This window comes from Panthera onca, chromosome A1, assembly GCF_046562875.1.
Source record: "Panthera onca isolate mPanOnc1 chromosome A1, mPanOnc1 haplotype 2, whole genome shotgun sequence".
In the NCBI taxonomy this organism is placed as follows: Eukaryota; Metazoa; Chordata; class Mammalia; order Carnivora; family Felidae; genus Panthera; species Panthera onca.
In genome coordinates this window covers 130,420,614-130,442,626 of record NC_138339.1, presented here as the reverse complement: position 1 = coordinate 130,442,626, position 22,013 = coordinate 130,420,614, and the positions used below count along the sequence as shown (strand labels likewise).

The following is a 22,013-nucleotide window of genomic DNA, read 5'->3' as shown; positions in this document are numbered from 1 at the left end:
TTTGTACTCCTCCCATATCTAGACTCAGAATTCTGCTAGCAGTGTTTCAGTTCACACGATGGGTCACACGATGGGTTTGACTAGGTTTGGAACAGTTAAGGAGAAACTAACTTCCATGATAAAACAAATTCCAAATTTTGAAGAGATTTCTGAAGGAAGTTTTTGTTGTTGTTTTGCTTTGTTTTAAGTAGCTCTTTTGTGGGTTTAGCATTCCCTGGAGCCCAGAGGCAATCCTTCTCTGTTTTCTTTTGGAGTGACTCACTGAGCAGTTCTGTTTGTGTTACTAACCACAATTTTCAGGGTCTAACTGGAAACCAGTTTATTTCTGCTTACTTGACCAGACTGTACAAAACCACAGTGACAGAGGAAATGTATCTTCAGGTGTTGTGATCTTAATGCTATGCAACACATGAAAAACAGCCAAGGGGATTTTTCATTCCGTGGCTATTTCTTGAGCATCCTGTATGGGCTAGTCCTTCTGCACTGGGGCTATAACCTCAAGCAACTCACAGCGTGAGTGGGAGTGGGGCAGAGGGAATCTTCTCAGATAAAAGGATAACTGAACTGTTCTAAGAGCTGCGTGGTGGCAGTTAGCAGAGCTATTAAAGGCTATGGCATTCCATGACAGTGGGACCATATGTGCCACATGGAGGCACAGAAAAGCATGATGCTTTTAGGGCACTACATAAAGTAGTTGATATGACTGGAACCAAGGCTCCAATGGAGGAAGCGCAGGAGTAGAGATGCTAGGCCTTGTGTGCTGAACCAGGGAGTCTGAACTTTATCCTGGAAACTGGGAAGTCATGGAAGGAATATTAAGCAGGAGAGTGGCATGACCAGATTTTCAATTTAGAAAGATCACACTGACTAAAATGTGGATGGTGACATTTAAAGAAGCTGGGGTAGAAACAGGAAAACTAATTAAGAAAGAACAGTAATATTCCAGACAAGAGATGAGAATGGCCTGAACTATACTAATAGCCATTAGAATGGAGGAATAGACAATAGCAAATATACAGAGAAGGCAGAATCTGCATAACTTTAGGCATGGCAGAATGTACCATCTTAAGAAAGTATAACCATTATCTTGTATATGGGTAAAAAACATGGAAATACTGTTTCAGGGGCATCACAATGGAAAGTTTGAATACAGTTGTTCTTTTAAAAGTATAAAAATGGTTTAAATTCAGTACACATTTAAATCCAGGACACACTTGGTAACAGAAAATGCACAAAGAAAAGGAGCACCTCAGGGGTGGGGGAGGACTGTAAATCTTTGGAGTTTGGGGACACTTATGGAGAGTGCAGAGTATGCTGACTAGTGGTAAAGTTTGATATAATGTTTACCATAAGCTCTATGATCAATGATTACTAATATACTAACATCAGGGGACTATGCTATATAAATATATAAAATAGTAATTATAACCAACTTTGAGAAACGAAAAAATCTTTATTTTTTACAAAAGTTTTCATAAATGCATTTTATATTTGATAGGCATGCTATTATAACAAAGCAACTAAAAAGATAATTACAGTTAAGATACTTGTATGCATATTTAAAAGGTAATATTTTAATTTCCTCAAGTTTTAAAAATTTAATGTAGAATAAGCAATTCTTCAAAAAATACCCCTTTTCCCCACCCCGTGCAATTGTTGCAGTGACTTACAAGGAAAATTAATCAGTCAAATGAAATGTCTAAAAGCCACCATCACCTCATCAGGACCTTTTCAGTTTGGGACAAGGTTTAGAATTGCTTATATTCCAGGTATTTATCTATTGCCTCTGGGTTATAACCATTCATTGTTCTAACTCAAGAATTTCTCATTTAGGGCTTTGTCCTCACTTGAATGCTAATCCCATTCTTAACTGCAGTTAATTGTAGAATCACAGAAAGGACTGTGCAGCATACTTGAGAGACAATTCAAATTATCAGGATCATTTTCTTTTCATGTTTATGCTTCCTTAAAATAAAAAAAAAAACAGGCAAAAAAATATAGCAACTTAGCTCAACATATAATTTATCAATTTTATATATGATTATTCATTCTTTTTTTCTCCTGAGATATTAAGCAAGTTTGTAAGTAGTCTGTTTTCATGCAAAAAATACAGTTTTCCATTGTTTACATTCATCTCATAGTATTTTGTATCCTAAATAACTATATCACCTTTGTGCTTTACACATTTGGAAAATGAAGAATAATCCATTTTCTTTACTGCAGAAAAAATAAAAGATTATCAGTTCTTTGATGGGTAATACAACCTAATTAAGTGCAAACTTCGAGTTGCTAAAACATTACCTGACTATAAAAATTGCAGTGGAAAGTTCTATTTTCCTCATGCTTGCAGTTTTAATCAAATGTAGAATGAAAGGTTAACTTGCTCATATGAGGGAGACATAGTATGTTTATTCCTTGAACTTCTAAGTCTGTGAGTCCCTAATAAATGTGGAACTAGGCCTCCATGCCACACCTGGTCAGAGTTTCCTCTCTCACCTGGGGGGAATCATAATAAAATATAAAGATGTCTTTTATGGCAAAAGAAAAAAAAAAGGTGTATATTCTATTTGAAAATATACACAGGATTGGCTTCTAAAATGTGAAAATTACTAATTTATATTCCTAATTACATTAATAATGTACATTTGAATGAAAAACAGATAAAAGGCCAAACATTTAGGAACATGACTTTTTAAAAAATAATTCATCTGTTATGCCTCTAGACTTCTGTTGGATTTGATGTCCACTACAAATGTGAACATCTTAAGTACATAGCCTTTTCCTATATTGGTTAAAGAGAAATACAAAAATTTTCCCCCCAAAATAAAGTTGGGGAATCTGAAGCAAGAGGGATTTTCCATTAACACATCTTGTTTTATTTCTTCTTTATTTAAAAATTCAGTGGAGTTAAACAGAGGAATAGATAAATGTACCTGCAGTATATTTAGGGCCCACTGTTTACTTTTCTCAGCACATTTGCTGTAACCTATTTATTGGCCCAAATGTGATGCTTTACATACAGATCAGGAAGGCCAGAAGAAACACAAGATCTTTAAAGTGAGAAAAACAAGAGATCTTTACCTGTCCATAATCAATCATATCTAACTACTATGAGGTAAAAATACAACCAAAATAAGTGTTACATTATTTGCTTATGTTATATTGTCCAAAATCCTCCTGAAAATAAGAGACAACTGAAATTTTTTTCAGTGGAAGGACAATGGGAATCAGCTTCATTTTCTTCAACATGTGACGCTACTTGCCTTATTTTAAAAGAGTATGAATATCTAATTCAGATAATGATTTTCTCTTTTAGTCAAACATTAAATATAAAAAATTAATGCTATGTAGATATGGCCTTGGAAATTTTTAGAATTTATTTATTCAGAAATGCCTTTAAGAAGGAATATGCATGGAACTAACTCATATACTAAAAGTCGGATTTGTAAGTGTAAGTAGAGGATCTGCGGACAGAAATATGCCAAAGGAATGTGTAAAGAATTGGATAAACGCATCAGATGAAGGTGTGATCCACTTTTGCCAATGCTGAAATATAAGTGTATATAATCACTGATACAGATTCATCCAGTAGGCCCATGTGATGATGCAGTTTTTTAACCAATAGCATTTATTTACAGCTTGGATTTGCTCCAGGGGAAAGGAACTTCTGGATTGTGAACGCTTTCCCCATGTCTGCTTTCAGAGTCCTGTCTCTATAGAAGAAAACACTTGCCTAGGGATGGTTCCTTCTTCAGAAGCACAGTCTGTAGCTTGGAACCTAACTGCTGTCCATGCTGGGTTTTAATTATAAGAAATCGTTGGTACTCGGGTGCAAGGAGTATCTAAATACATAATGCAAAAAAGGAGGTTTCCATGGTTAAGCTTAAAAGCATTTAAAGATTTTTTGAATGGAATTATGCCCTATGAGATATTCATCTATGATGGATTTAAAAACTTTCATAGCGGTGTTTTGAAGAGGTTCTTCAAAATTAAGTTGTTGAAAAACTGTTTTCTTTGGAAATAACATCCCTTCCTCCCCTTGTTCAGGATTACAGCCATATTTGGTTTCCCAGGCCTGGCCTGGACATACTATGAATGGGAGGCCTGAAGAGCCCAGCAAGGAATATAGGTACATTAATTGCTGTCTATCTTGAGAAATAATTCTGGGTTTCTTTGCCCAAGTCTTCCCCAAAGGTCCATTCATTGTAGAGTCAACAGACATCTTTTAGAATTCATGTGGTAAGAAGTCCATGGATATACACATTTTATCCTTGAAGTAGTTGTACATTTGTCTCTAAGTAGTTCCTGAATATTTTAATGAGCTTAATAAATGAGAAAATATGTTGAAAGATCTTTGTAAAATGTTATATAAATATAACATGTTTCAATAATATCTGAAATCGCATTTTTCATGCATAAAAGTAAAAATGACAGGGAAAACTTGTTCACATCAATAAGAATTGTCATGTATAAAGAATCTGAATTTATGTAGAATGTGCATTATATCTTGTTTTAGCATGATTCTGTACACCTAATTTTAATTTTTTAAGTCTGATTTAACTGTGATTTTGACAATCAGTTACTAATGAGGTAGTCCACATTGCTTAGATATTTGCTATATCAGGTTACTATTCCACAAATAATGAAGTACAGTATATCAGTTATGTTTTTCCTTTATGTTTAATAAGAGTTCTGTGAACATTGAGAATATATTACTTTTAGTGGTACACAGTCCTTGAGAAAAGTCTTGATTTTTACATTGCCATTTGTGATATTTTTAGCAGCTTGTTACAATATCATTTTAATAAAAATAAAGTGTACTCAGTGATGATAGAGAAAATATTGTTAAAGACCTTTTGGGACAGGAAAAGGCATGGTCATAAGATCACGTGCTTATTCATTTTCAGCTGCATCATTCTGATTCATTACTTTCAAGAGAAACTACAATATTGCTACACAGTCCATTATACTGAGAAGAACTTTCCTTGAACTTCACATGGAGATTGAGTAAAGCTCTTCTATTTGTTTTTTGAAGTACTCTCTCAGCTCAGGTCTCTTAGCCTTTAATGTTGGTGTCAGCAAGCCATTCTGAACTGAGAACATGTCAGAGTGGATGTGAATGGCTTTAACCTAAAAACCAAATGCAGAATATGTCTTTATCAGGAATATAACATAGCATTTATAGTACACATGATAAAAGTAACAGGCATACAAGAATAGATATATTGATATAAAAACACTATGCTCTTTTTAAAAGTCAAAGTTAGGTCAGTAACATTTCAGCCTATTTAACATGTCTGCAAGCCACCTTTTCTCCCTTCCTACTCCTTCATTTAGCCAGTCAACAGAAATGAGCTGGGTGCTTATTCTGTGCCAGGCACTGAGGACACAAAGAAGAGTCATGAGTGCCCCTGCCCTCAGCAGGTGCACACTAGCATTCAGCAGAGCAGACACACCGGGCAATTATCAGACAGCGTGGTATGCACAGTGACAGGCGCCTAAGGCAGTGATGGTAGGGGAAAAGGAGGAGCAGCCAGGGAAGCCTTCCCAAATTAGATGAGTGTTAAAAGATGAGTAAGAGTTAACCAGCAAAGGAGGAGAGGTGGGTAATGGAGGGCATTCTAGGCAGAGACAACCCCAAGAACAAAGCTGTGGGAATGAGAAAAGACAGAACATGCGAATGGAAATCCAAGTGGTTTTTTGGTGTAGATACATGAAGTAGGAGGTAAAGGGGTAAGAGATGAAGCTGAAGTGGTTAATGCAACAGTTTACAGAGGAGCTCAAACTTTAGGCTGGAGTCTGTAAGAAGGCACTTAAGGTTTTCATACAGGGCAGTGGCATGGCTAAATACACATTTTAGAAAGATCTCGCCAAGAGAAATGTGAAAATGTTCTTTGAGAACATGAAGATTAGAAACAGGGAAACCAATCTGAGGGATCTGGCCAATCCACGGGGGACCAGATAAGCACCTACACTTAGATTCAGGGCAGAGACAGAGACAAGTAAGCAGTTCTAAGACCCATTCCATGGATAAGAGGTAGTAAAGAGGGAGGCAGCCTCAATGACCCCTGGGTTTCTGACTTGAATGGGTACATGGATGGTATTGCAATTCACAGCAGGAATATAAAGTTTGAGGGTATATGATGAGTCTGTTAAAAAAAAAAAAAGTCTCACCATGGAATTTTATATCTACCGGAAGGAGGAATGTACGGGTCAGGTTTAGCATTCGCACTTCCTATTTCTGTGAGGCAGATCCTAGGCCCCCTCATGCAAAGTCCCTTTGCAGTGATGAATTGACCAGAGACAGATGAACTAATGTAGGAGGGCCTGGGCCAACTCCTCCCACGTGGGGCTCTATCTGAAAGGGTCTCTGACAGTTTCATGACAATTTTATCATACGGGCTTGAACTGAATCCTTGAGTGATACTGGAAATCGTGTCTGGACTGACAATTGTCTAAATTAAATGGTTTTTGTTGAGATAATAGGCCCATATCATTAAATAGCAAACAGGGTTATGGATTGTTGTAATAGACCTCTTAATAACAAGTTTTATTACATTTTTGAAAAAATAAAACTGTCATGAACCTGAGGCACAGAGACACAATATGACTACAGATACCATTTGCTAAACATTCATGCCATTCTGTCCTGCATGTTATTCAAAGTCTCAAATGCAATTTTGAAACTGAAATAAGTATTTTCTCAGAATCCTCTGGCAGAGAAGCCCAGGTAGCACCAGTAAGAAGTGCACCAAGTCCAACTACTCCATTGGTATGTACAATTGACCCTTGAACAACAAAACAGGGTTAGGAAAGCTGACCACCTGCACAACTGAAATTTCATATATAACTTTTGACTCCCCAAAACTTAACTACTAATAACCTAGTATTGACTAGAAGACTTACCTATAACATAAACAGTTGGTTAACACATATTTTGTATGCTGTATGTATTATATACTGTGTTTTTACAATAAAGTAAGCTAGAGAAAATGTTATAAAGAAAATCATAAGGAAGAGAAAATACATGTATAGTTACTGAACTATATATATATAAAAAGAACCACATCCAAGTGGACCCCTCCAGTTGAAACTTATGTTGTTCAATAGTCAACTGTCACAGACATTTAGAATATTAATTCAAAACCTATGTATTAAATACACATACACATTCATTTGTTGTTTTATGTATTTGGTATTTATCAAGCAACTCCTATGTGTCAGATATGTGTCAGGCAAAAGGGATACAAAGAATAACAAGACACAGTCCCTGCCCTCATAGATTTACAATCTAATGACAGATGCTGCAGTATGACATTGCTACCACAGGGGCAAGCCCAGAGAGGGTCACCTTTTGCAGGCAGAATCAGTTGCTTTGCCAATACCCACTCTTGACTTCTTCCATGCTAATGAAACCAAAACTATGTCTATGTCTACCAGGGCAATCTTGTTCTCTGATTTCCCAGCTATCCTTGCAGCTAGGGGATAGCCATGAGATCCATTTTTGGCTAGTGATAAAGGAAAGTTTTTGCTTTCCTAATATAAGGTTCAGACATAGATTTCTCCACCCATTGTTCTTTTTTCCTTCCTTGAATATGGACAATGTCCAAAGCTATAACAGTGCCCTTGTGATAAGCCAACATACTAAGAATGAAGAGTGGAAAGATAGTAGAGCCTAGGTCTTGGAGGACCTGTACCTTCCTTGGACTGTCTACCTTCAGACATCTTATGTGAGAAAAAAAAAAAAACAAAAAACACTCTGTGTTTAAGACACTATGTGTTTCTGTTAGAGCTGAATTCATTTCTGATATAGCACCTAACCCAGGCTTGGGAAGGGTTCATTGAAAAGAGATGCCTGGGGCACCTGGGTGAGTCAGTCAGTTAAGCATCCAACTCTTGGATTCAGCTCAGGTCATGATCTCACAGTTTGTGGGTTCACACCCCACATTGGGCTCTATGCTGAAAGTGTGGAGCCTACTTGGGATTCTCTCTCTCTGCCTCCCCTCTCCTCCCCACCCCTCGCATGCCCCCTCTCAAAATAAATAAATAAACTTAAAAAAAAAGAAAAAAAGAAAAAAGATGCCTGAGTTGAACTCTGTATGATAAGTCAGCTTCAGGCTGATGAAGACAGCAAGGAGAAGGAGGAGTGGTTGCTATATGACCTGAGGAGAGGAGGGTGCTCTAGGTAGAAGCAACATGTGCCAAAGCACTTTCAGGGCATTGTAAGTGTAGGCTGAAGCATATGGTATAGATGAAGAAAAAGAAAGCAATGGGGCTGGAGAGGTAGACTGGGGCCAAATTACAAAGGACCAAAGTAGGGAGTTTGGACATGATTCTTTAAACAATTTTTAAGCAACAAGAAACAGAATGGCTCTTTGGAAAGAGTACTCTGCTAAGAATAGATTGAACTGAGGTAAAAATGGAAGCTGGAAGACCAGCCAAGAGGCAAGACTGATGGTGATTTGAGCTATAACAGTTGGCTGTGGAGATGGAAATGAATTTGGGGGCTGAAAAGGACAGGACTTAGAATTTGTGTGGGTAAGTGGTAAAGAAAGAGAAATAATAAAAGTAAGAATGGTTCTAGGTTTCTGCTTGAGCAGAGAAACTGGAGGAACGGAAACATGCTTTGGGGGAGGGAAGATCAAATGTTCATGTTCAAGTCTGAAATGCTTCTGGGAAAACCACGTGGTTTTTGGATACTGGAGTGCAGGTTACAAAAGGCAGGAGAACAAAAACGAGAGGGCACTCTGTCAGATGCTACTGTCCATATAAGAAGTGTTAATAGAATCAAGGTGCCTGGGGGCGCCTGGGTGGCGCAGTCGGTTAAGCGTCCGACTTCAGCCAGGTCACGATCTCACGGTCCGTGAGTTCGAGCCCCGCATCAGGCTCTGGGCTGATGGCTCAGAGCCTGGAGCCTGTTTCAGATTCTGTGTCTCCCTCTCTCTCTGCCCCTCCCCCGTTCATGCTCTGTCTCTCTCTGTCCCAAAAATAAATAAACGTTGAAAAAAAAAAAAAAAAAAAAAAAAAAGAATCAAGGTGCCTGGGTTGCTCAGTCAGTTAAGTGTCCAACTTCGGCTGAAGTCATGATCTCGCAGTTCGTGGGTTCAAGCTCCCCATAGGGGGGCTGCTGTCAACACAGAGCCCACTTCAGATCTTCTGTCCCCTTCTCTCTCTGCCCTTCCCCTGTTCTCTCTCTCTCAAAAAAAAAAAATAAACATTAAAAAAATCTGCTAATAAGATCAGTGGACACAATCAGGAAATGACTTATTTCAAAAATCAATTTATGAACCACTTCCCACCCATTAGAATAGCTATTATCCAAAAAACAGAAAATGACACAAGTGTTGGCGAGGATGTGAAGAAATCTAAACCCTTGTGCACTGTTGATGGGAATATTAAATGGTGCAGCCACTGTGGAAAAGCAATATGGCAGTTCCTCAAAAAATTAAAAATAGAATTATCATATGACCCAGCAATTCCTCTTCTGGGTATATACCCAAAAGAATTGAAAGCAAGATCTGGAAAGAATTATTTGTACATCCATGTTCATAGCAGCATTGTTCACAGTAGCTAAAACATGGAAGCAACCCAAATGTCCACTGACAGATGAATGGATAAGCGAAATGTGATTATATGCATACAATGGAATATTGTTCTCTCTAAATGGGAAGGTAATTCTGACCCATGCTACAACATGGATGAACCTTGAGGACATTATGCTAAGTGAAAGAAGCCAGTCACAAAAAGATAAATATATTATGATTCCATTTACATGAAGTACTTAGAGTAGTCAAAGTCATAGAGACAGAAAGTAAAATGGTGGTTGCCAGAGGCTGGAGTGGGGTGGGGGGACTAAAAGTTACTGTTTAATGGATACAGAGTTTCAGTTTTATAAAATGAAAAGAGTTATGGAGATGGATGGTGGTGATGATTGTACATTACAAATACATCTAATACCACTAGACTGTGCACTTGAAAATGGTTAAGATGGTAAATTTTATGTCATACGTGCTTTACCACAATTTAAAAAATTGAAAAAAACCAGAGGATGCAAATAGTTGCAAGATGTTCAATATGTCAATGACTGTTTTCAAAACTTCTGATGTTAACAGTCTTGTGTCCTGGGAGGTGGGCATGTTGAGATGGCAAAGAACTCTTTGCTCAGAAATCTCTGCATTATGTTCATTGGTTATTCAGATCAAAAACTCAAAATACAAAGAAGAATCCTAAAATGGCTATATTTCCAATGTCTCAAAAAATCCTTAAAGAAACATTCTAACAAATTCTGGCATTTTAAACCCAGGCTTATAATTCAAAAATGTGAAAGTTTTCAAATGAGCACAGCATTAACAAGTCAGATTCACTTTGTTTTTAGACATTTGTCCAAATGAAGGATTCACTTTTGCTATGAAAAGAATAGCATTTGAAGGGATTTGTGTATGTAGGGAAAGGTGAGGAGGGGGTGTTAGGCCAACACTAGAGCGAGCTTTTTTGGTAGCTGCCTCCACTTGACTTCACATACTGAAAGGATCTCTACTTGCATATCCAATATAAATAGCTGGAAATCTGAGGCTGTTGGCTAAAAAGGGGTCTTGTCACATGCTTCAAGATTAGTAAAGGCTCTTGTAAAAAATATCTGTTGGAAAACTGTCTCAGTGTTCCTGATATTCAAAGAAGCAAAGATTTGGGAAGAAACAGGTCTGCCATGTTTTGTACCCTCTGGATATACTTTCCCTCCCTAATTTGTTTTTATTAAACAGAAACCATTCCAGAGGACCCCAAATTCCCTGGAAACAGGTCCCAAAGGAGACATTTTCAGACACAGTACACTGAGAAGTAGGGCTCCTGTGGAGGTCACTGCTCGGGGTGGTGCAGAGGTGGAGGTAGGTGCAGCCGGGGTGGGGGGGGATGTAGCTGGAGAGAGGCAGAGGTGGGTGGAGGTGGGGTGGAGGTGGGATTAAGGGAAGTGGTTGGGTTGGGGGGCAGGGAGGAGAAAGGCTCTGGTTCAAGCCCCAACCCCATCAGAGCTACCACTTATCTATATTTGGTGCAAGCTTCACTTTCAGATAAGATGCCATCTAAGCTCTGCTACTTACAGAAGTTTGGAAATCACCACTTGACAACAAAAGTAATTAACTTGAAGAAAATAGGAACACAATCTAAATCATACTTTAATCTTAGATACTGTGATTTAACTTAGTAACTCATGTTCACTGTCATAAGATGAAAAGCTGAAAATGGACAATGCTAATTTCCTTTTTTTTTTTTTTAAGTTCTCTTCTGATAGAAATGACATCATGTAAAGACTTTTGGTAAGTGCAAATGATCTATTCACCTTCTTTTGTAAATGAAATTAATAATACAATGGTAAAAGGAGAAGCAAATGCCAAGATATGATATCTGCTGTGTCCCTGGAGCCTGGGTTTCAGCTCATCTTAGCTCCTAAAACCAACATGGAGAACACTGTGTAATTGGGACAAGAGTGCATGTTCAGTACAGGGACTTGGGGTGAGCACCTTTGAAAATCTAGCAATGACAAGCAGAAGCTACAAACAATAAAGTACAGGGCAGATGAATTACACAGGGAGAGCTACCTAATGCTATTTAGATGCTATATAGACTATAAAAGAAAACATTATCTTAAGAATGAAGGACTGAATCAACAGGTAGATTTGCCAGCAAACCTAGAGGCCAATGGGGGCATCTACAGTTCGGTGTGGCTCCCTACAAAATAGTATTTGGTGATACTCCCTCTGTTTGAGGACAGGGAGTATCACTAAATACAGCCTTGCAGGAAGCCAAGGGATGTGGCACCTGGCTCACCTTTAACTCCCTTAGTTAGTAGATTAGGGGCTTGCTGCCAGGCTGCCAGTTCCTGCTCCAGTCTGACCTGCAGCTCTGGGTCTATTTTAATTCTTCCATGAAAATACCGACACAGACTGCCTGAGTGACTAAAAGTCCAGTCAGTTAAGTGGGGAAAAAATGGGTCAAATCAGTTTTTTAACTAATACTAACCTTAACTGTGGGTCCCAAATGTATAGTATTTTTTAGAAGCAAACCAATGGTAAGGGGCACCTGGGTGGCTCAGTCGGTTAAGTATCCAACTTCAGCTCAGGTCATGATCTCACAGTTCATGGGTTCGAGCCCCACGTCGGGCTCTGTGCTGACAGCTTGGGGCTTGGAGCCTGCTTCGGATTCTATGTCTCCCTCTTTCTCTGCCCCTCCCCACTCAGGCTCTGTCGCTTTGTCTCTCTCTCTCAAATGTAAATAAACATTAAAAAAAATTTTAATGATAAATGATAAAACAAATTTTCATTTTCTATAAATAATTACATATTTTCTAATAAAAACAAACTGTTGATTTGTAAAGGGATTTGCTCTCCCTTTATGCCTAACACAACATGAAACGCATTTTCCAATTTGTAATAAGCAAAATTTTTCTTAAGGAAGGAAGGAGATGCTTAATGTTAGCTTCCTTTCTGAAACTACACTCTTGTCACTGAAAAGTGATTCTATAGGGTTTTTTAAAATTTAGAAATACTGTAACGTTTAAATATTGTACTGGAATAAAATACTTCAAAAGTGTCAATTTGTGCCAACTCATTAAAGCACAAAACTTCCCATAATTTTGAAGAAACATGGTATTTAAGCTTTTAAATGGTATTAGTGAATGAAACACATAATATTGCTTGGAGATAATAAACACAGAGTGAATAATTTAGGACAGAAGAGATAAAGTAAAAAAAATTAATTAGGGAAATGCTCAATTCAATTTTTTTTCCTGATTTAAAGTCAAATTGGTTAGGTAAGTATTCATTTCAGTGACAGGAAATACAATAACATCTTTTGAATGACAGTGAAAACACCAGAATTTGGAAAATCTATCTATCAAGTGTCAAAGTTCACTTTGCATCATCTATACAAACTCATAAGGCATATAAATGTTAATAAAATGGTTATATCATTGTTAGATGTGCTCAGAAACTTCCCAGGCACCTACATTTTTAATTACTGATAGAGTTATTTTAAATGCTTCCTATCTACTCATTAAAATATATCTTCCAAAGATCTCCTTAAATTAATAATAATTTGTCTCATTCTAGGAACTGTTTTTGAAAATTAAATTACATTAATTTTTAATCTAATTCAAATGTTAATTCAGATCAACCTTGCCCAGGAAGCCTGAACTCCTAAAGCTTTTGGTGAATGATTTAAGCCTTAGGCTTGGTTGTCTATTTGTGTGGTTTTCAAAAAAATTAGTGTTAAGCCTTAACTGATCACTCATTTTTGAGGAAAAAGGAAAAGGACAAGCTGACAGTGAATCGTAGATTAACTGAAAGAATTTATACTGATCTTTGGAACACAACTGGGAGCACACATCCTCCTCAGGCATGAAGGCCTGATTTTTGCTCTCCTGTGGTCAGCTGAGGTTACGCACTGGTTGTGGAGGGGAAGATGCACACAGACAAAGAGGAGAAGGAGGACAGAGAAAATGAAGAGGTGACACTGTTGGCAATAAAACTCAGGCCTTTGGGATACCCACATGACTTCCCTGTATTTGAAGTTACCATGGTGAGGGCAGATTATTAGAGCAGAAACTGCTTAAGGAATATGGGAAGACAAGAATACATCTCTTCTCAGTAAAGCTCTAATTTGAGCAATGGTTAACATCTGAAACCTAACCAAAGGTCCCCTTTCAGCATAATCTTAAGAGTTGACAATCCATGAATAAGAATCTAACTGTTAAGACTCTCAAGTCCTGGGGCAGGTCATGCATCCCAAGCCCAGCAGGGGGCGTGCTGGCCTCGGAAATCACAAAGGTAGTGGCCAGAACTAATCCCCTTAGGCAATGCATCCCCAGGGCCCTTATAGCTCCCCATTCGGACCAACACGTAGGCCCAGAACAAATGGGTTGTGGACCACCCATATGTGGCCCCTGCTCTACATCATCATATGAACCACACAGCTCCCCTTAATGGAAGGACACGGAAGTCCATCCTAGCAAATTTAGAAATTGAAATAATTATGCCAGAAATACCTTGCCTGAGTGCCTCCGATTTTATAATTTTTTTTTAATAAAGATTTATTCATACAAACCTTTTATGCCTTAGATACTGACAGATGAGGGTAAGGAGTGTTTCTCAAACTTGATTTATATAAAGATCCATTTCAAAAGAAAACAATTCTGAAACTATGCTTAGATTTCATCAGTTTGAAACTTAAGAAATTAAAGTCTGATTCTGCAGAAATGGTTTTTGATTGCAAATACTTGCCATTAGAGTTTTTATTGGAAACTGACTTAAAAATGTTTTCAGGTTTTCATTAAAATGAACATACAAAACTCCAAATTCTCACAACCCATCCAGATCCCTAACACTGTATTTGGGAACCCTATTGGAGAAATATAATTTTATTAAAAATGATTATGTTAAAGACATCCTGGAAATTTTTTTAAAATTCAGAATATTAATATTTCTCTACTTGACAAATTTTTCTCTTTAGATTTTTTGACTAGAGAGGATGTATAAATGGTGTAGGTAAGTAGGACCAAGCTTGCATTGTTTAGGAACTCAGTTACAGTAAGAACCCCAAACCTGCAAAGACAGAGCCTTAGAGTATTGCTTGTTGTCTCATCTCCCAGCATATTCTATGTTTCCTCCCCTTTGTGGTAGACACGCTGGGCTGACAGATCATGGGCCCAAGAAACATGATCTTTCCAATGTCCTAACAACTAAGTTTGCCTGCCACAGGCAAGAAGACAGTCTCCATAAAAATAAAAATAAGAACTTGGGTCTTAAGTATTGCAGGCAGCGTGGAGACAGGCCAACCATGTGTGCACATACTCGGCTAGTGACAGTGAGGGTAATATTTCAGCTTTACCAATGCCTGTGATCAGGAGGACAGCAAGTGCAGTCTCATATGACCTATTTTAGCTCAGGATAGAGGCTGCCACAGAGTTGGCGTGGAACAGGCCTTCAGGGGTCTGTCGGTACATAGCCTGCCCATGGGCTGCAGCATGGAGGGTGGAGAATCTAGGTCAGGGTCACCATGGGCTAGTTTAATCTTTGTCACTGCACAAAGGGCTATAACAAGGTATGGGGAAGGTAGTAGTTACCTGTTCGAACGAATGGAGTCCACTCTCTTTTCCTAACCTCACCATATCTTCCAAAATGGCTTTTTTCAGCTCCTGAATTGAACCATATAGGAAAAATTACAAGGCAAAAACACATTTCAAAATGGAGGTACAGGAAACAACGAGTTTTGAGCAAAATGAAGCTGATGGTTGTGCCAACACCCACCCCAATCCCCAACCCCCTCACTGGGGCTGATGCTCCAGGCCACACACAGTCACCACCTCTCATCAGGCAAGTAAGTGCCAGGCATAGCCAGAGGAGTGGCCATGAACAGACTAGGGGACCATCCATTTTTTAAGGTGGCTCTTTGTTCAGACTACTGAGTCCCAGGGATCCTGTCACCGCCAGAAGAGCCCAGGACCCAGTGGGAGCACCAGGATCAATGGATACTGCTGAAAAATGGGCCATGAGCCTGGAGGAGATGATGCTGAGCCAGAGCACAGAGATCTCAGAGCACAGGGATCTCTTCTCTAGGACCCTACATGTGCCCAAGAGGCTTCGGGAAGGTGTGAGTGGTAAAGCTCTAAGCAGGAAGAACTGAGTTAACTTTTTCAATTCCATGACTGACTAACCCCAGTGCACACAAAAGCCACCTCACGTTTGGAGAGATCAAGGCCAATGAGTTAGAAGGCCTACAGTCACACCGGATACTGCTGTTAAGCAGCTCTATCAACTGTGTGGCCTCTGGTAAACCCCCTCTCTCTCTGGACTCTCCTGCAAGCTATAAAATGGCAGGGTGGGACAAGCCTCCTGGGATGTCTCCCAGCTCTAAAATTCAACAGCTTATCCAGCTCTCTAAGAAGAAATCTGCATTCTTTCAACAACAATAATGAAAAGACGAACCTCTAGTTTAGGATTTCTACCATTTATAAAGTCAGAAATTTCCCTACATGTTCAAAATCCACTGCTTTCCTGTGTTTCTGTCCTCCCGTTATACAGTATCATAAGAGGTCCAGCAGCCAAGGTACAGACCTTATTTGCACAGAGCTCTGCATATGACCCTTCAATTCCTCTCTTCTGAGCCCAAGAAGGCATGACTTCAGGGTCAGGCACAACAATGCCCACCAAATAGGCCTGCAATCCCAACCAAAGGAAAACACAGTCATTACAAATGTTTTCAAAGTGGTTATTTGTGGTCCAGCATTAAAAATAATCTCTTGGTATTCTCAGATTCCACCCTTTTCTAAAAATAAATACATCCTTATGTTATGATACATTTCCATCAAAACAACACACATTCTTGACTATTTTCTGATATATTTCCTTAACTTTCTAAAAGTTTTTTCTTTTTAATGTTTATTTAGAGAGAGAGAGAGAGCTGGGGGGGAGAGGGACAGAGAGAGACAGGGGAGAGAGAGGAGTCAAAGCTGGCTCTGAGCTGACACCAGAGAGCCTGATGCGGGTCTTGAACTCACTAACTGTGACTTCATGACCTGAATTGAAGTCTGATGCCCAACCGACTGAGCCACCCAGGTGCCCCATTTAAATTTTTTTAAAAAGTTAATAAAGGATAAGCTTAATGTGATTAAGAATTAGTAAAGTTAGACCTACATGTATCTGATTCTCACGCCAATCTTTTTTCTTTTTTTTTGAGAGGGAGAGAGAAAGAGAGAGAGAGAACGGTGGAGAGGCAGAGAGAAAGGAGAGAGAGAATCTCAAGGGGGCTCCATGCTGTCAGCACAGAGACTAATGCAAAGCTTGAATTCACGAACATGAGATCATTTCATGCTCATCTTAAATGAGAACACCTTTAGGATGCCATTCAAGAAAATTCTATGAACCAAAACACATGTATTTCTCAGGGTTTCTCACCAGTTTGAAAATGTTTTATTGATATGGTCCCCAATCATGAAGAATTCCATTTTAATTTTTAAGGGCATTGTCTTAAAAAATAATTTAATAATATTTGTTTATATAAATGCAATGATAGCACAGAATATGTTCACAGTGATCTTGCTGATTTCAAGTGTAAATGATGCTGAAAGGAGAATAAATATAAATCCTCTGCAAATAATTTAATCCCAAACTATGTTAACATAATAGTTTAATATACTGAACCAATATATTAAGCTATGTTATCATCACTACCATTATTTGCAATACTGTACCCATTTGTCTGTAAAGTTCGTTTGCATATTTCAAAATCTAAACAGCAGAAACCCTGAATCCTGCTTTGGCATCTTACCTCAAAATCCCTCTTGGAAGTAGGTGGAGCCTAAGTTAAAAGTAATGGGAATGTTCATTACTACTATTTCAAGCAACTTATTTACCTAATTGCAATTTATCAAACTATAAGCAAGTTAGATTTCTCATTTAAAAGCAATTTTCGGGGCGCCTGGGTGGCTCAGTCGGTTAAGCGTCCGACTTCAGCTCAGGTCACGATCTCGCGGTCCGTGAGTTCGAGCCCCGCGTCGGGCTCTGGGCTGATGGCTCAGAGCCTGGAGCCTGCTTCCGATTCTGTGTCTCCCTCTCTCTCTGCCCCTCCCCCATTCATGCTCTGTCTCTCTCTGTCTCAAAAATAAATAAAGGTTAAAAAAAAATTTAAAAAAAAATAAATAAAAGCAATTTTCTCTCAGGGCACTTGGGTGTCTCAGTTGGTTAATCAACCAACTGCTGATTTCGGCTCAGGTCATGATCTTGTGGTTCATGGGATGGAGCCCATGTTGGGCTCTGCACTGACAGCGAAAAGCCTGCTTGGATTTCACTTTCCCTCTTTGCCCTTCCCCTGATCTCTCACTCTCAAAATAAATAAATAAACATCTTAAAAAAGCAATTATGGGGCACCTGTGTGGCTCAGTCAGTTCAGCATACGACTTCAGCTCAGGTCATGATCTCACCTTTCTCTGCCTCTCTCCAGCTCATGCTCTCTCTCTCAAAAATGAATAAACATTTATTTTTTTTTTTTTAAAAATTTCTCTCATGATCTAATACGTAGGAGAATATCAGTGTCTGACTGGAAATTAATGTTTACCACTGTAATCAAGTACCAAATATTTATGAAATTATTCCCAAATAACTCTAGATTTTTCAGCAGGCCCAGTACACGCGGAAGGGCTGAAGCACAGGAGACTCACCTTTAAGCTGTTCCCGTGAACAAAGATTTGTGCCACAGGCTCACTCCGGATGTAGATGTTCTCAATCTTCTCGGGTGCAATATATTCGCCCTGAGCAAGTTTAAATATGTGCTTTTTCCGATCAATAATTTTAAGAGTTCCTGCCTGTGGAGTTGGACAAACAGCTTTGTGAAAAGATAGCATTCTTGAGCCTAAACCCCTGACTCAATGGTGCCATAGCCCTTCACCCCTGTCCCATCCCACCCTGCAAACCCCACCTGGATCTGCTCCTTCATCTGAGGTCTCTGCTCTTACATGTCCCCTGTGTGGCTGGAGAGGGCCACCGTGCGCCACAGGTTGATGCTTTTCAAGATCTGCTGGACCCTGAGTGCCCACCCTCAGCACTTACCTCCCTCCCCCAACTCTCTGTTCCCATGCCTGCCACCCTCATGCCCAACAACAGGTGTCCCCATCCTCAGGAGGCCCATCTACCTGTCCATCCTGGCTCCCCTCTCACCCAGGCCCTTGCTCCAACTGTCCCTTTTCTCACCACCATCTTCAAATTCACTCCTTCAAACAAAGCCTAGGCTTCTCTGCCCAGTTACTGCCTCTACTCCCAAAGAGTGGCCTCTTCCTCGCCCAGCATACAGCACAGCCTGGTAGAGGCTCCTACCTGACAGACAAGATGCATCAGGAGTCCTCACCATTCCAGGGCCTCTGCAGCAGGCAGGCCACCCCTTGGTCAGTGAGTGCTTGTGCCCCTGGCTTCTAGAACCCCTCTTCCCCTCACCTCACTGACTCCATTCAACCTCTTTGAGTTTCTCAGGTGAAGAGGTGGGTCTCTTTCCTTGGCTCAACCCTCCTTACCTCCACTGACAATGTTACTTGAAATAACCCCCATTTGTTTCTTCACTCATTGGCCATTCCCACTTCTGCCTAACCTTCCAGCCAAACTTCTTCACTGAATTGCAGGCCCAGAACCTAACACTCAGAACACTTCAGAAACCAGACCATTTGCCCTGCATGTTACAAACAGGCCACTAAGGAAGCCCATCTCTGTCTTCCTCATGCCTGTCCCAGCCCCCATGCCCCAAACTTGGGAGATGGCCTTGCTATTTGCCTCTCCTGGGACTTCTAACAGTCAGGCTCATTGTCCTCAATCATAAATCCCTCTCACACCCCCTCCTTCTCCCATCAAAACCACTTTCTGGCGGGGCTTCTGCATACACTCTGTCCCTCCCCTCTATCTGTTTGATTAGCCAAAGCAGAGCAATCTCTCCAGAAAAGAAAAAACCAACCGATTCTGTGTCATTCAAAACCCAGGCTGGACCTTAGGCACTTTCCCTATACTGGTTTCTTTGGCCCTCCTGGCATCCCCTCAGCTGGTTTTAATCACCTCCATTTTACAGATGATGAAAGTGAGGATGAGAGAGGTGAGTTAATTCCTCCAAAGTCACACAGCTTGAAAGTAGGGAAACCAGGATTTGAATTAAGTCTTTCTGCATCAGAAGTTTATCTCTTTTCTTTAATCTATCTAATACTATTTCAAAACAATAATAATTTTTAAAAAATGGACTCCTCCACACCGCCTGCCTGCTGTCTTAGGCTCTTAGTGGAATCACAACACTAGGTCTCCACATGAATTAGTTTACTTGCTTCTTATAACACCCTGCAAGGTGGGTGGTTGCATCCAAATTATAGGGAGTCAGGAGCAGATCCAAGGTTCTGTGGAGCTTCAAGCAGTTTCCATACTTGAGGGTCCTCCTTCTTTCAGAAAAATAAGATGAAACGAAGGGCAGAGGCTTGGAAGTTACCTTTGTAAGTGAGGGGCCCTGAGCCCAAGCCTCCTGAGCTGATAGGACAATCCCCCCTTAGCCAGCCTGCAGGACCCTGCTGCCTCTCTGGGCCCCCTCCTCCACAACTGGGGGGCCTCAGTTAGAATCACCTACCTCACACCTCCAGTGTCTCTCTACTCAGCATGCACTCTTACTTCTGCTCTGACCGCCCTCACTCTCTCCTGTCTCCTCAGAACATGACTCACATCCGAAGACTCCAGCAGGTGCTTGTCCTCCTCTGCCTCTCCCCAGGTGACCATGGCCCTCAGCTTATGCCCATCATATTGGCCTGTGAACTGTCTAAAGATGCATCTTTCCTCTGAGCAGTGTCCCTGGCCCAGGGTACATATATGGTATACTTCCATGTCTGCTACAGGAATGAGGGTTTCTCAATTCAAGCAGGGGCAAATCGGCTCACCAGCCCAGAGGACCACTGCAGGGCTCAGCATCATTCATGTGCCCAACAAACTCGTTTCTGAACGGCCACCCTAAACCTTAGCAACTTCCCAAAGACACAGGGGAGATTTGTGGGGTGGGCTGCATCAGGGGAGAGGCTCTTGGTTCCAGTGACAGAGCCTTTTCCTGGTCACAGTTTTTATCTAAATATGTCCCGTGTGCCAGGCATTGTATTGACTGCTCTGCAGGTGTAACTCATTTGTTCCTCACAACAACCGTAGAGGTAAGCAGTGTCATTATCCCCACTTTACAAATGCCAGAATGAGGCCCAACAACTGGGTCTGGCTGCGTCACAGCCAAAGAATGTCATGTAGCCTTACTCTTTTACTCCACAAAAAAGTCTGTGGCCCCAGAGAGGGATGAGACTTCGGGAAAAGGCCTCAGAGCAACTGCTGACGGAGCCAAAGGAACTCAGATACCCTCCCACCCAGTTCCAAGCTTTTCTCACTGCACGGTGCAACCTCTTGGCTAGGGGCCAGCATCTGTGGGCTCCTGGGCCCTGCCTTTCTCAGACCTCCCAGGGCTATGAACTCCCTGTGTCTTGCACTCCACCCACTGGATTCCACAGCACTGTCTGATCTGTATCAGAGAAAGAGATAAGGTAGGGAGTGGATCTTAAACTCCAGCTCTACCCTCCCATAAAGATCTCTATCCCCTTTATCAGGAGGATGGACAAGAAAGCTTTTGGGGGCAAGGTAAGGAAGAACCTCCCAATCCCCGAATGGTTAATTCAGTTCCTGAATGGCTAATTGTCAGGGCAGGTAAGGAGAAGACTTTTGCCTCCGAAGTGAGTCAGATTACACACCCTCGCACCACCAGCATGTATGAGGAGCCATGGTTGCAAACATACGCACCGGCAGCCATTTCCCAATGTCCCCAGTATGAAGCCAGCCGTCACTGTCCAGGGCCTCTTTTGTCCTGTCTGGATCTTTCAAGTAACCTTTGAACACATTTGGTCCTCTCACACATATCTGTGGGGACAAACACCAGGTTTCTGTCAGCCCACAGCATGAGGGGTCCTGAAGGGAGGCTGGTGTGAGACACACATAGAATAAGTTATCCTATTCCTCAGGAAATGCACTGCGGAGAATGCAGTGGCAGAGAGAGAGGACAGGAGCAGCTACCAGCAGATTGTCACCTGTCTCCCGCTTCTCTTAAACACCATCTTCTGTCCTTGCCATCTCTTCTCCCTGTCCTGGCCATCCCAGGCCTCCTTCCCTCCCTCCCTTTAGCATATGCTGCTTTGTGACACTGGATGGGGTCTCCTCAGGTATTGATGACTGGCTAATTCCCCAGACATGCTTGAGCCCTCTTCTTCATGACTAGGCAGTCAGCTTTCTCAACTACTCCCATACGGTAAACAAGGACAGGCCAGCACTACCTACCCCTTCTGGCCTAGCTGCAAGTGGTACTGTTTCTGCTGGGACAGAAACATAGTAACAGGCCAAGTCAGTTAGGAAAAAAAAATGAATTAAAAAAAAAAGTTTGAGAATTTCAAGTCTTGATTTAGACCAGCCCAGTCCCAACCTTGGGGG

The 22,013-nt window shown here is 40.7% G+C and overlaps 1 protein-coding gene across 5 annotated transcripts in view; it reads right to left on the bottom strand.

The window, feature by feature from the left end:
• Window positions 1–4,661: 4,661 nt before the first annotated feature.
• ACSL6 (acyl-CoA synthetase long chain family member 6) overlaps window positions 4,662–22,013 on the bottom strand; it is a 61,717-nt gene continuing 44,365 nt past the window's right edge. For all 5 annotated transcript variants that reach the window (XM_060636212.2, XM_060636213.2, XM_060636211.2 and 2 more), the window contains 5 exons: window positions 21,333–21,449; window positions 18,209–18,352; window positions 16,107–16,208; window positions 15,116–15,187; window positions 4,662–5,130 (listed from right to left, as the gene is read on the bottom strand). In XM_060636212.2, the coding sequence (XP_060492195.2) occupies window positions 4,993–5,130; window positions 15,116–15,187; window positions 16,107–16,208; window positions 18,209–18,352; window positions 21,333–21,449 (573 nt within the window). In that variant the 3' untranslated portion in view covers window positions 4,662–4,992. The remainder of the gene's footprint in view (window positions 5,131–15,115; window positions 15,188–16,106; window positions 16,209–18,208; window positions 18,353–21,332; window positions 21,450–22,013) is intronic.